Source organism: Chelonoidis abingdonii, chromosome 9, assembly GCF_003597395.2.
Source record: "Chelonoidis abingdonii isolate Lonesome George chromosome 9, CheloAbing_2.0, whole genome shotgun sequence".
NCBI classification, from domain to species: domain Eukaryota; kingdom Metazoa; phylum Chordata; order Testudines; family Testudinidae; genus Chelonoidis; species Chelonoidis abingdonii.
Window position 1 is genome coordinate 16497588 of NC_133777.1, and position 14454 is coordinate 16512041.

General features: G+C 42.0%; 1 protein-coding gene across 1 annotated transcript; it reads right to left on the reverse strand.

The window, feature by feature from the left end:
- Positions 1–1559: 1559 nt before the first annotated feature.
- On the reverse strand, positions 1560–13862 carry LOC116837606 (acyl-coenzyme A synthetase ACSM4, mitochondrial-like). The gene is made up of 13 exons (XM_032802167.1): positions 13662–13862; positions 10825–11035; positions 10372–10579; positions 9182–9325; positions 8078–8234; positions 7379–7458; positions 6108–6231; positions 5503–5583; positions 5328–5429; positions 4331–4458; positions 3783–3882; positions 2607–2726; positions 1560–1646 (listed from the first exon to the last, which is right to left on the reverse strand). Exons 1-13 carry the CDS (start codon positions 13860–13862, stop codon positions 1560–1562), a joined length of 1743 nt encoding a protein of 580 aa, XP_032658058.1.
- Positions 13863–14454: the final 592 nt, after the last annotated feature.

A 14454-nucleotide genomic window follows, 5' to 3' on the forward strand; every position in this document is an offset into this window, starting at 1 on the left:
ATCCAGCTGCAGAGGGGAGTGACACACACATCGAGGGATGCTGAGTGTAAAAGCTTTTCTCTCAGCCCCCAGGAAGGTGCTGCTCTCTAAAAATTTCTTGCTATTTAGTGAATGGAGGAGAACAGCTGATTGTCAAAGACATTTTGTGAGCTAGTGAAAGATCATAGACCAGAAAATTAAGCTTTCTTGAGTGGGCAAAGGGCAACACTTGGTGATGAAGAGTTAAGAACTGGTACGTCCTTAGAACTCAGCACTCTACAGCACGTGCTACTGTAGCAAACTGTGGCCATATGCTCACAGACACAACATTATAGGAACATTGGGCCAGCTAGTAAGCCATGTAGGACATTCAGAAAGTCTGTTCATCGACCCGTAATACGATCTAGATGACTATTACATTAAAGGAGCCCACTGGTGGGCTTGTCCTACCATATGTGGGTAAAATGGCAGAGAACCTGGGTTTGTTCTACCTGACTGGGTTTCAACTGTCCAACAGCAAGCCGGTTCAGACCTCTCTCTCAGTGACTTGCAGAGGTGATATAAGTATTTTCTCTTAGAAGTGAGGCTGGGGAGCCAAACCTAGGCCGATTGCCTCTGTATTGGGTAGTGCTTGTTGATAAAGCGAGGCCATGGTATCAGCTGGATCAGATGGCCCACTTTGTCAGCTGTGCCTATATTAAAGTGTGGTATCTGGAGGTGTTATCAGTTGAGCAGGCCTTTCCGTTTTCACATGGTTTGGATAAGGTAAATCATTATAACTTCTAAGGGACATCTCTGTATTTTTCTGCAGCTTGCAACACTGTCTCACTGCTCTCAAACACTTTCCAGAACATAGATGCAACACAGCCAAATCCTGGATCGGAACACAATGGAGTTTGGGAAAGTTCAGGTTTAGCTCAGAACTCATCTGCTGGCCTCTATCAATAAAATGCTTGAAACTGGAAACACATTTGGGAAAATTTGGTTTGCAACCAGATCTGAACTTTGCAGCTTGGGTTCATCATGAGATTCAGTTTTGCAGCCTGGGTCCTTCTGTTAAATTTTCCAGGTACCTAGGTTCTTATGATATTGGAAAAATCCAATAGAAAAAAGGCAATTATAACACAGAGACACTTGTGACACCGTAAGAACCTCTCAATGCCAACTAGCAAATGGTTCTCTATTTCTGTAACAGCAGCTCAGAATCATAAAATCATAAGACTAGAAGGGACCTCGAGAGGTCATCTAGTCCAGTCCCCTGCACTCGTGGCAGCACTAAGTATTATCTAGAGACCATCCCCGGTCAGGCTGGCTATCACAGGGGAACACTGCAAAGGTGGTTCGGGGACTAGGGTGCACCTATTGTTAATCTGCAAAGAAAAATGAGGACTTGCATTGCCCTGAGGAGATTGATTGGGTGACTAACAGACTGGTTAAGCATCAGCAGGTCTCTCTCTTGCTGGTAGTACGGGGGGAAGGAGGGAGAGAACACGGTAACGCAGTTCGGGGCACCCTGAGAACTGTTACAATTTGCATGACATCATTGGAGTGAAAGAAGCTATATTAAACTCCCAACGATGTTACATTCGCCCCCATTCTTTGTTCCTTAACTCATTCCTCTTGATTTTCCCGGTGTTTGTCTTGGGTAGTTGTTGGACAAATTCCATCTAATAAAAAACACAAAACAACTTAGTATGCTTCCAGTGATGTTTTGGGATTTTTTTTTGCAGTGGTGGCTCTGACCCCATGTGGAAGAATGGGAGGACTCACATGAGTCAGGGCTACTTGCCTGACAGTTTCCAGAATCAGGCACTAACTAAGACTTTGTCTACACTACAGCTTGTCTGCATAACTTATGTCACTCAGAGGTGTGAATAAACCACCTCCTGAGTGACATAAGTTAAACCAACATAAGTGCTCGTGTGCACAGCTTTATGTTGGCAGGAGAGCTCCTCCCACCGACATAGCTTCTGCCATTCAAGAAGGTGTTTTTATTATGCCGACAGGAGAGCCCTTTCCTGTCAGCATGGAGTGTCTTCACTTAATGCGCTGCAGTGGAGCAGCTGCCTGCATAGGTACAGCTGCGCCACTGCAGTTCTGTACATGTAGACGTGCCTTAACTGACTGCACATACAATTTCCCAAGATGCTCTGGGTTTTGTAAGAAACCTAAGATGGATACTTCCGGGACTGTCTCTAATATGTTTACTCCAAAGCCAAACAGACAAATCGTTCATCAATTTTCAATCAGGCAAATTTCCACCGACATCACTGGAGTGTTCCTGAGTAAGAAGTAGGTAAAAGCTAAGTAAGAAGCTGATGATTTTACCCCTAGTTTGGAACATGGGGAATATCTAACTAGGACATTTTACCTGGCCCAGGAATATTTGTAAAGGTATAGGGGTACATTTATTAACAAACAATTTTATTAAAAACGTATGAAAGAGAAAAATAAATGAGATTTAGGAAAGTTTACCTGAACGAAAGGGTCCCTCTGAATCTTGATCTCTCTCTTTTAGATGAGTGAAGGAATCTTTGTAGTTCTAAGTAAACCCAGAATGGTTCATTCTGGAGATATTCAAGAAGGAGACCTAGCCCATGTTAAAATCACCACTTGGGGGTACTTGCCTTTCTGGGATATTTGTATGGAGCGGTGACTTTCTTGACATGCTCCTGCAACTCAAGTGTTAATTTTTCTAGGTCACACGAGGAAAAGGCAGGTGATAAGACCACAAAAGCTTTCACCACCTACAGGATAAAATCAATAGTACCAAAATGACACCAGCAATTTATAAATATTTTTAGATTTAGTTCTCAGTCAGCAATATCGCTCCCAGAGCACGAGATCGTTAAGAGATGTGTGAAGAAGCCAGCCTGTCTCTAAAACTGAGCGCCAGCCTGTGACCAGCCTGTGTGTAGGCAGGTAAGTGAGAGGAGGGGTCCAAGGACTGTCCCCTCTGCCCTTCACAGCAGTGCGAGGTTCACAGGCAATTGTAGTTCTCACGATCACAATGGTTGCTCCTGGCTTGTATTCCCACCATCTTCAAATCGGGCCATGCCGGTTAGGAAGCATGGACGTGGCCTCGCTTCCCCCATCACACACACTAAGCAGCAGGGCTGGTCGGGCTTAGGAAGGAGCACCTGGAAGGGGGATTGCAGTGACTGTGCTGTGTGGGAGCTTCAGGAAGCTCTGATTTCTCTGAAGCACTGAGCATGCACTGGTCACACAACTCACACTGAGGCAGTACAGTTCCACTCCACAATGGCAGGACTGTGCTTTCAAGGCACTCTTGCGCCTAGTCTGCACACAGTTTTTGTCCTGGTATAACTATGCTGATGTGGGGTGTGATTTTTTTTTTTTCAATGTAACCACTAGTATGGATACAATTATACCAGTATAAAAAGTTGCCCTGTACCAGTATAGCTTATTCCCCTTTCAGTATGGGAATAGCTGTACCGATATCAGCACATTTCTACCAATAACTGCACCCACACAAAGGGTACTGCACTGCTCTAAGTATACCAGTATTGTAAAAAGTGTTACAACTTGTGTGTCTTGACAAGCCCTTAATAGCTGGAAGGTCTATTGATGAAAAAGTGTCTGTCACCATAATTATCTCTTGGGGGAGAGACTGTGGAGGTGAATAAACAGAGCAAAGGGATGTACATAGGTTTCTGTTTATCACCCTGGTAAAGGACCGTTCACACTGACGTGATGCTGTGCAACAGCTGCACTTTGTACAGTGAATCACAAGCTGTTTTGCCTCTATGAAATATTTTCCTCATCACTCTCAACCTCATTACCTCGCCTCTGAGGGGGTCTGGGCTGCTGACAGCAGCAGATTCTGCTACAGCTGGGTGCTCTATCAAGGCATTCTCTACTTCAGATGGTCCAATACGATACCTAGGAGAGCAAAAGGAGGTATTTAATTATAATCTGCTGTGAATATGGTCTTTTAACCAGTACTGGGGTACGAAAGAACTGATTATTGCCTAAGGACCCAACCAAAATCAGACCCATGTTGTGCTAGGTGTGCTGCAAAAAACTCCCTCCTCCAACAGACAAAGGGTGGCGGGAGAAACAGAGGCAGGAACTGACTTGACCAAGGTTACACAGCAGGGCAATGGCAGAGCCAAGGATAGAATCCAGCTCTCCTGAGTCCTAGTCTAATGCACTAGTCATTGAACCATGCTGCCAGAATAAGACTATGTCTGATTCATTCAAATTCTTGTAATTCCCCTTGTAAGTTACTTCTTGCCAAAAAACTCATCATCAGTTTCTCTCTTATAAATCTTGTTATATTAAGCTAGAACTATACAGAAATCTTGAAAAAACAGTAAAACAAACTAACCCTGAAGAATTGATGACATCATCAGATCTTCCAAGAAACCAGAAATATCCTTCTTCATCCATAGTCCCTCTGTCCCCCGTGATAAAAAAATTTCCACATTCTGATGAAGCGGTTTTCTCAGGGTTATCCTGATAACATTTCACAAATGACAATTAAAATCTTTAGTGTAGTTTAAAATCTTTAGTATAGTATAATCAAATTCTCCTGTTTTACACACAACTGTAAAGTGATCAGACCTGTATAGCATAGTAATGTACAGCAATGAAAGAAATAAATAACAATCCTTTGTCTTTAAATAGCACCTTTGGTAACAGAATCTCAAAGAGAGTTGTACAAAGGTGGGTATAGTAAACTCCACCTCACTGATGGGGAAAGGGTCAGACAGAGGTTCAGAATTAGATATAGTCCATAGTAGAGGAAGAGACGCAGGGGGCTTTCTGCTTCAAAATTCCTCCTTGAATTCTTCAGGACACATAGGGAGGCATGCTCTACTACACGCTTTATTTACATATTTTTATTTATCTATGTCACACAGCAAGGTGGTGGCACAGTCAGGAAAGGAAGTCCAGGTTTCAAGATGTCCTCATCACCTGCTCAAAACTTTAGATTTATATCCACATGGAGGTGCATTATAGATACACAAATAATGCACACTACACATATAATACTCAGTGCAGTCAGGGTCATTGGTGGGGATGTGCTAGATGGAACTTCAGCTTGACTTTCAGAGCCCAGTTTTAAAAGGTGCTGAACCAAAACTCTGGATCCAAACACCTCCAAATGTTGAGAAGATTGAAATCTGGATCTAGATTCTTTTAACCTGGTCCCATCTCTACTTTGAAGAGAGTTCCTTCAGACTCTCCTTAGTTGGGAGGACTGTTAGTCCAGTGCATACCTTGAGATTTGTGAATAGGCATAAAATCTGATGAAAATCTGGGTCTTTGAATCTAGTATGGAATTATAACGGTTTCCTACAGTGGTAAAACAAGTTCCTTACTATGTATTTAGAGAAAAGACCAAGTGGCCTTTTAGGTTTGATTCTGATGGCAATTTCCCCTTCTTGTCCAGGAGGCAGAACATTAGCATTCTCATCTATGATCTAGAAGAAGAAAAACATACTTCAGTAAAGCAAATAACAAACTGATAGAAGACAGGAAGTTGTATTAACAAACCTGAACATCATAAAGGGGAGCTGTCTTTCCCATTGATCCCGGTTTAATCTTCATCCCTTTGAAAACGGAACAAATTATTCCCTGTAAAAAGAAAATTTTATTTCTGCAGAAATATTACATATATTCAGTCAGGTTCTATAGTCATTAATTTTCCACTTCCAATTCCAAACTGCTGTGAATTAAGGGTTACAAAAATCCTGTGGGCTAGGCAAGTATTTTAAAGATTGGGACGGTGGAGTAACTTGCATGAGGTCACACAGCAAGTCTGTGAAACAATCTGTAAAAGAATCCAGTTTTCTTGACCCCCCAGCCCTATATATTAGCAACAACATCCTCCTTCTTCCCTATCACTTCCCTCAGGATTTTCTCAGAAATCTTTACGGAAAGATGAAGAAACAAAAAACTCCACCTTTTCCCTGAGCTCTACAAGAAAGCCATGTTTTCAAATCAACAGAAATGTATAAGTTACTGTATTTTAATGCACTCTTCCTTGACATTTCAAGTAAGTAACAAATGATTTCCTTTTGGCTTTTTTTAACCATACAACTCAAAAAAGCAAACGAAATTAAAACTAACTAACACATTATTAACCCATTTGAACGTACTGTTTCTGTTTGTCCATATATTTCACAGATAGTCAGGCCAGTCGTCCTTTTCCACTGCTCCATCACTTCTGGGTTGAGTGGCTCCCCTCCACTCACACAGTGCTGCAGACTCATGAACTTGTAACTTAATAAGGATTTAAAAAAATCATGAGAGTCACTGAAAGACCATTGAGGGCAAAGAGGCCTGTCGCTGGATTCCAGTGGCTATTGGTGATAAGCACAGCAGCTAAAGGGCTTGCAAATGGCAACAAACAATAATGGAAAGCTCTTGGTTGAAAGAGCTAAATTCACTTGAGTACAGAAATCAGCAGAAGAGATTTCAGCTACTTTAGCTCCTGATTCTGTAAGGACATATGCCTGTGCTAAACTCTGTACAGTAGTCCCACTGAAATCAGCTCACATTCCTACTCAGTTACAGTAACATGAATGGGCCATTATGAAAAACACATCGCTAAGGTATGAAAAACAAAATCCTTTGGTAACTGAAATTTATGGTAGAGAATTTTGCTAGCAGTTTGCTACAAAAGATTACTTATGACTCCTGCCACTGCATGGGCAGAAGGGCCATCTTTGGAGGGATGTATTCCCAGCACTGAAGTCATGGCACTAACTAGTGTTTCTGACCCTGTTGTTAGCACTGTGTAAAACTTGACACATTAGCTCAGTCTACTTAAGTTTTCAGAAGGTCACCCATCACCATGGAATCTGAGCACCTCTAAATGGGTTCATGAGAACACTGTTTCTGGGTTTGATGCACTTGGCTTCACCCCCTTTGACAGGAGCGGCACCAGGGTTTTTGATGTCCTAGGCCGGGGTCCTTCCGCGCTCCTGGTCTTCAGGGCACTTCAGCGGCGTGTCCTGGAGCAAGTGAAAGACCTGCCGCAGAATTGCTGCCAAAGTCCCGGAGCGCGGAAGGACCCCCCGCCGCCGAATTGCCACCGAGAGTGGCAAAATGCCGCCCCCCCCAAATCCTGGTGCCCTAGGTGACTGCCTAGGTCGCCTAAAGGAAGAGCCAGCCCTGCCCTTTGAGCTTGGCTAAGAATGTCAGCTTTGACCCCAACATTTTGGAGAGAAACAGTGGAAAATCCTGTGTATCCTTTATCTTTCATAATAAAACTATGAAAAACCAGGCATTTTTCGTAACTATCTTTTCAGAAGATGCTGGTTATACTGATGAAACTCAATATATTGTGCCAAGCACCTAGAACTGTGATTTCATTAAAATTTATCCAGGTGAGTATTGTTAGTAAGTCTTCTTTTTGCTGAAGTACCTGGTAAGATCATGCTGCACCAGCATACGGAACAAAGTCGGAGCACCAAAGATAGTGGTGATGGGAAATCTGGAGAGAGTCTAGTGAAATAAACAGCAAGATGAACAAAGTTTATATGTGAACTGCAGCAAAGATTACATTAGCTAAGGGAGTACGGGAGAATGTGTGTGGGAGAAAGTTCCCCCTTCTCTGCTAAAAACAGAGGGGAAGTCCACTCCCCAGTCTCACACTCCTCCTTAGCCAGTGTAGAGAGAGCTCCTTCTCCAGTTTCAAACTACTGTAATCACTGATATTATCAAATACTATTTCTTCATCGACTGTACCAACGTTCTGGCTCTCTTTTGGCTTTCCCCCCAAAATGCCACTAGTTACTACAGCTGTTGAGGGTTACTTTACATTCATGTTCTGAAATGCTATGAATAAAGATTAAGTAATGACCTCAGGGTTAGAGTTAGTTTCTCAACTAATCATTATTTTGTCAAAAAAACTGATTTGTCTAAACTGAACCTGTGTCCATTTGACGAATTTCCTGACTTGAAAAAGAAGTTGAGAAAAGGTCAAAATTTAAACAAAACATTTTGATTGACCTGAAGTGAAAAATTGTAATAGGAGCTGCTCAGTTAATTCAAGATTTGTTCTCAGGTCTGCCTTGCACATGGGGAAACTTCAACAAATCTTCAGGATGGCTTTTTTTCTTACGTTTAGGATAGTTGTTGATTCAGCCCGTGGAAGGCTGTGTACAAAGACACATGATCCAAAAACCCATGGATCAAGAACAGACCCCAGTGAAGCTACTATCCAGCCTGTGTCTGATAAGCACCACATCATGTCTTCAGGAGTCAAATCCAGCCAGTATCTGATATGAAGAGAAAAGAGTGGTTACGGAAAAGCTTTTTTTTTTTTAAATAGACAATGGAACTAGAAATCAAGAACTTTAACTAGGTGTACATACATTAAGCATTAACAACTGTATTGCCTCATGATGAACTTGTGGGCTCCATTCTCTTTGCAGGAATAACCCATGTGGGAGAGCTGGAGACTCTGAATTTAATCAGGGTGAATTTCCTTTGTGTTCTTCCATTGTTGCATGGGGGTGGATGGGTGGGTGGGGGGAAACGAGGTGGTAGAGGAAGAAATTGAGAATTCTATGGAGGAGGCTGGGAATTCCACACTTTAAATTTATGGATCTCAGTGATTGTGCTGGGGGCAAAGGTGATCTGTGTCATAGAGTTCATAAAATCATAGAAGATCAGAGTTGAAAGGGACCTCAGGAGGTCATCTAGTCTAACCCCTTGCTCAAAGCAGGACCACTCCCCAGACAGATTTTTGCCCCAGATCCCTAGATGACCCCCTTAAGGATTGAACTCACAATGCTGGGTTTAGCAGGCCAATGCTCAAACCATGAGTTTTCTCTCCCCCTCGAGTTCTCTTGCCTTTGCACAGCTGTCCAATCCCAAGATGCTCTGTAGCCCCAAGCATGTGGTATCTATAAGAGCTGTGCTTCTAGAGTTATCTCCAGTTGTAGATTGTCACCTGAATCCCTCTCAAGAAATGCTGGGAGTCATTCCTTAATTTAAAATGGAAAGATGAGGTCTGATCCCACTTCCCTTTTAGACAGGGGGAGTTTTGCCAGTGATATCAGTAGGGAGGAAGATTGAAGCCACACATTGCATATTTCTTACCCAGTGCTTCTTAATCAGACCTTTGACCAAGATAACTGAGATACACCAATCAGACTCATGCTTTCCACTTCACACTCAGTTTGGCCCCATGTTATAAAACTACCAGAGCCACAGTCCTTACCTTTCACTTATGACAGGTCTAAAACCAAGACTGCCCTGGGAGTGTTCAGCCATTTTTGGAGAACCTGTGGTTCCGCTGGTAAAGTAGATAACCATTGGGTCTTGAATCTTTGTTTTAACACAGATGTGATCAGCAGGTTGTGCTCTTTAAAAAATAATTAAAAAAATTATATTATTTAAAATATAGAATATAATGGTGGCTAAAATGGACACAGGTGCAATCTGCTGCGGTTTTGACATGGAAATGTGGATTTGCTATTGCAACTGCCCTCTTTCCCATCCAGGATGAAGCTCCTCCTTTGTCCTTTGGATACTACTTGTCCCTGGAGAGAGCCCTGACTTTCTTTCAGATAGTCTGCCTTACTCTAGTCTCATTTCTCATCCAGCATTAAATCCTATCCAGCTAATATAATTAAACAACAGAAAAGTTATTGAGACATCAGCATGGTAGAATCTTCTTAGAGGAGAAAGAGAAGGAAGACACCAGGGAAGCTTCATGTAGGAAGCAAAAATTGATATATTAGTGGGACAATCAAGTTGGGAGATGTGGATACCACATCACTTGCACTTCAGTGATTCTCAGAAAGCTAAGAAGGAGGTGAGGAATTCAGGTATAAATCAGGTAGTTACCTATGGGTGAACACATTCAGAAAAAAAAGTTCAAAATATGATCTAAAACTCTTGACATGTTTGGATTGAGTTAAAAAATGGATTAACTTTAAAGAAAATATCACATTGCGCGTATTTCCTGGGTCCACATAGGAGCAGAAATTCCAAACAAGTATTAGAAATGTTTTCCTTGTGATCTAGCTGACCAGGCTAGAATTTGGAAGCACAGAAATACTGCAAGAAATTCTCCAGTGAGACTTCCAGTCTAGTTTTCAAAAGGAAGAGATCTGGAGATGTCCACATGAGCACCAAGGGCCAATTATTCCATAGACACATTTGACCAAATTAGACAAAAACAACTTAGGTCTAGTTCCTGCCCTTATTTCACGTCCGGAATACCCATTAAGTAAGGAGAGGAGGGACCCACCTGGAAAGAGACTGCTGTTAGAAAACCAAGTCTGAATCGGAAACATCAGCAAGGCTGTTGCAAAATGCCTGCCTCTGTGTCTAATGGCTACAATGTACTTTTGAGAAAGCCTCGTTTTCTGTTCTGTTATTGTAGCACGGCTAATGCCTACTTACTTGTATAGTTCATTAAAGTTCAACCACCCATCTCTTCTGCCTTCGGATACAATTAACTTGGTTTTCAGAAACTGGCAATCAGATGCAACTGCGTCCACTGCGGATGCCAGCATATCATTGGTAATGATACACTTGGCCTTACAAGCCTGAAGTCTATACGAAATGTCTTTAGCTGTTAATTGAGAGGTGCCTAAAACAAGGCTGATTCCTGGAAGAGCAATAAGGTTATTTTTTAAGAGGACATTTTTAATTTGATCATTTTCTGTGTGGGAACATACCCCAAAATTATTCCCCAGCTTATACCAAAAATGAATTTGGATCAATATCGGTAGGCAAAAACTGTATAGTAGTTCATTAATGTATATAGTTTGGTTTTTTTTCATAAAGAAGAAAACTAATACATTTCTGTTCTTAACATTTTTTTTTTATCAAGTTGAGCAATCTGAAACTGACCTGTTCTCATACAAGCCACGTTCACCAGCCACCATTCCGGTATTCGGGGCAGAATCAGCATAACTCTGTCTCCCTTGTGCAGACCACATATATCAGAGAGGACATTGGCCACTTTTCGGGAGTGGAATCCCAGCTCCTCAAAGCTCCACCTCACTTCATTTCCTCTTCCATTTACCCACCAGAAGGCTGGGTTTGATGATCTCTTTCCATCCTACAAAACAGCACAAGGGGTTAAAAGAAAAAGGATCATTTCAAATGCCAATCAAACTTGTGATGTGTATCTATCGATGAGTTTGCTGTGGATCTGTATATCCCATGGCGTGCACATTGGGGATCATCCAAAGCCCAGTGAAGTCATTGGAAAAACTCTTGACCTCACATAGCTTTGGATCAGCCCCAGTTACTTCCAGTAATCTTACTTTTTCTGAGCCCTAGGAGTTTAACCCTAGGAGTCTGAAAGCCTGTCCAGACTTTCACCTGAAGTCTCTAATGCTCAGCATTAACACTCTTATGATGCATCAGATGATATGAAATGCTTCACCTGTCACACTTCATTTTCTGGGCACAGAGTCAGGGGAATCTATTAAATGATGGTAACAGAGACAGGGTAAAATAAAATGACATGAGAATGCTGAGGAACAATTCTGTCTCCTTCATGATGGACTCAGAACAAAAAGGAGCAATGGAGCTGATTGATGGTAAGGACTTCCTCCATGATGATCTGTGCATTATTAGAATCTATTCTGGAGAGAGATAGCTATGCCTTGGGGAAAGATTTCCCCCTCAGTCAAATGAGGTCACTTTATATGGGACCTTTGACATTATTATTTCACTTATGTAAATAAAGGGTTTAAATAGGCATCAGAGCACAGGTAGCCTGTTAGCTCTCAGTACAAGGCTGGCCTTACCATGAGGCGAACTGAGGCAGCTGCCTCAGGTGCCAGACTGTGTGGGGGCGCCACTAGGACCCACAGTGTAGAAAACTGTGTCTGCTGCTGGTTCATATGTATTCTCTGTGCTCTAGATGCACAGAGATGGAGGAGTGCTGTGCTGCATTTTTCTCTGCATCAACTCATCAATGGCAAATTTTGAAGCAACATCTGGGAACATCCTCTCTGACACTGAAACCACTGAGTGCCACACGATGGGAAAGTCGAGTGACAGGCAATAAGCCTATCACACCAAAACTGGGAAGAGAGATGATGGCCTAGTTGCCATTATGGAGGATAATGCTATGACAGGAACTGTTCGTGGGAGACAGCTGCAGGGGAAATGGAATACCAGAAACACAACATAACTTCAAATTTCTGTGGGCTTAGTGTTTGTGCATGAAATACTGTTTGAAAATAAATGTCTGTAAGCAAGGCTCCAAGGTGTTGGACCCGATATATCTGGAGGAATGGAACAACTGGACAAAGCAGAAGTCAACCTAGCGGGTCCTACCGGTCCAGATGAGGGATCTTCCAAACTTTCTGAAAGGGCACAGAAGTTAGCAGAGGACCTCACAAATGAAGCTATTTCCCACCCATTCAGAATCAAACAAGAGTCACGAAGAAGAAGCCATTTGTTATCAAGGCAAGGAATAAATCCCATAAGAAGATCCAAACACAATTCAAAGTTGAATTCTTTAACACAGGTGCTGATTGTGCAAGATATCCAGTAGAAGAAGGTTCATGCAGCTCAAGGAACACAGCAGTATAATTTGAGATGATGTATGATATTCCAAAACTCCCCTCCTATATCCTGAAGGCCTAACACCAGCAATGCAGGGCACTGGAGACAGTGCTTGATACATGATGACATGCACGATAGTGATGCGAGTGATTTAGGTGATGAAGCTGAAAGCCCTTTCAAGGTAAATCAGCATGGGGATCAACTCCCAAGGCTGTTCTGGAATATATGTGCACAAATAAGATGACTACCCTCTTTTCAAATGCTTTTGTTGCTCTGTGCATACTTCTAACACTTCCTATAACAGTTAGAATCATAGAATATCAGGGTTGGAAGGGACCTCAGGAGGTCATCTAGTCCAACCCCCTGCTCAAAGCAGGACTAATCCCCAGATTTTTACCCCAGTTCCCTAGGTGGCCCCCACAAAGATTGAACTCACAACCCTGGGTTTAACAGGCCAGTGCTCAAACCACTGAGCTATCCCTCCCCCCTTGCCAGTGGAGAATGCAGCTTTTCCAAGCTGAAGCTAATAAACACATCTACATTCCACAATGACACAGGAGAGGCTGGTCAGCCTTGCAACCATCTCAATAGAGCATGAGCTGGCCCAGACTGTGGACCTTGAGGAATCAGTTAAAATCTTTGCAACAAGAAGACACAGAAAGCACCACTTTGATTGTTCAAACAGATAAAAATGCAGACAAGAAAAGTTACTTTTGCTGGTCAGGCGTTTGAAAGTTAAGTGTTACTTGAAACTTTTGAAAAAGATATTTTAAGTTGTTAGTTCTCCTTTATTGGGGTAGGTAGCAGAGCAGTACATGATAGGAAGGAAGAAGGCAGAATTGAGACCTTTCAAAGTTTTGGTCCAAGCGAGGGGGAAAGGTGGCATCATTTGATCTCCTTGCCTCACGTGCCAAAACTTGTGGGCTGGCCCTGCTTAACTTTCTCGCTGTACCTATGCAAGGAGTCTCAATAGGACTTTGATGGGAGAAAAGTGAACAAGATTTAGCCCAAGGAACCCAGCCCGTCTAATGATAAAGCACGAGAAGCATGACATTTCAAATGCAAATTATCTTCAGAAACTGATATGTCTTTTAAATAAATGACAAAAATAGTTATTCAAAAAGAAATAAAATCTCTAATCTGCCCAACGACAGAGATTTTACCTTTTCCATCTGAGACCATTTATCCAGCACATCACTTGCAAAGTTAAAGTATTCGGGCACTTGCTGTTCACCCTGCTTGATAGATTCATCCTGTGAAAACAGCTCTGGGGCAAGAAGCTTGGGCTGTTTATGGAAAAGCCTACAACTTGATTTGGGAATCCACAAGGATTTGAGACTCTGTAATTTAAGCAAAGTCTTCATGGTAGCAGAGGATTTGTCAGGTTGTTTTAGACCATGTAAGAAAATAAATAAAATAGTTGTTGTGGATCCTGAAACAAATGAAAAGACAAAAACAACAGTTATCATCCTGAAAGTTGTCTGACAAACAAGCAAAGACAGAGAGTCTAATTCTGGTTTGGTGTATTAATCAGTATAAATCTCTTATAATAAGCATGGTCAATCTGCAGTTTTTAATAGAATGTCATTAAAGTGGCTCACACTGTTTGGAAAAACCATTCATTTATTTGGGTTATTTATATCTTGCACCACCAAGTACTTAAGAACTTAGCTGTCTGCAGCATTAATCTTGGATCTTATTTGCAGCTTCATGGCTGTGGATCTGTATATCCCATGGCGTGTACTGCTCCTTAGAGGTCCTAATCACTCACAATTCTTATTGAAGTCAGTCAGTGTAATTTAACATACACTGATGTCCGTATCCAAGAATGGTGACACTTTGTATTCTCCACCTGCTAAAACTACCCTGATTTCTTTAACTTTCCTGTGTGTAGCATGTACTTAGCTGATGTTTTCCAAGAGGTTTCCACAACAATCCTCACAGACTTTTCCTGAT

What these genes read in the sequence shown, in the direction of transcription:
- LOC116837606 (XM_032802167.1), bottom strand. Translation starts at nt 13,862, where the DNA reads ATGAAGACTTTGCTTAAATTACAGAGTCTCAAATCCTTGTGGATTCCC. An exon ending in AATGGTCTCAGATGGAAAAG is followed by an intron (nt 11,036 to 13,661) that starts GTAAAATCTCTG and finishes GCTGTTTTGTAG; the next exon opens with GATGGAAAGAGATCATCAAA. An exon ending in GTGCAGCATGATCTTACCAG is followed by an intron (nt 6,232 to 7,378) that starts GTACTTCAGCAA and finishes ATCCTTATTAAG; the next exon opens with TTACAAGTTCATGAGTCTGC.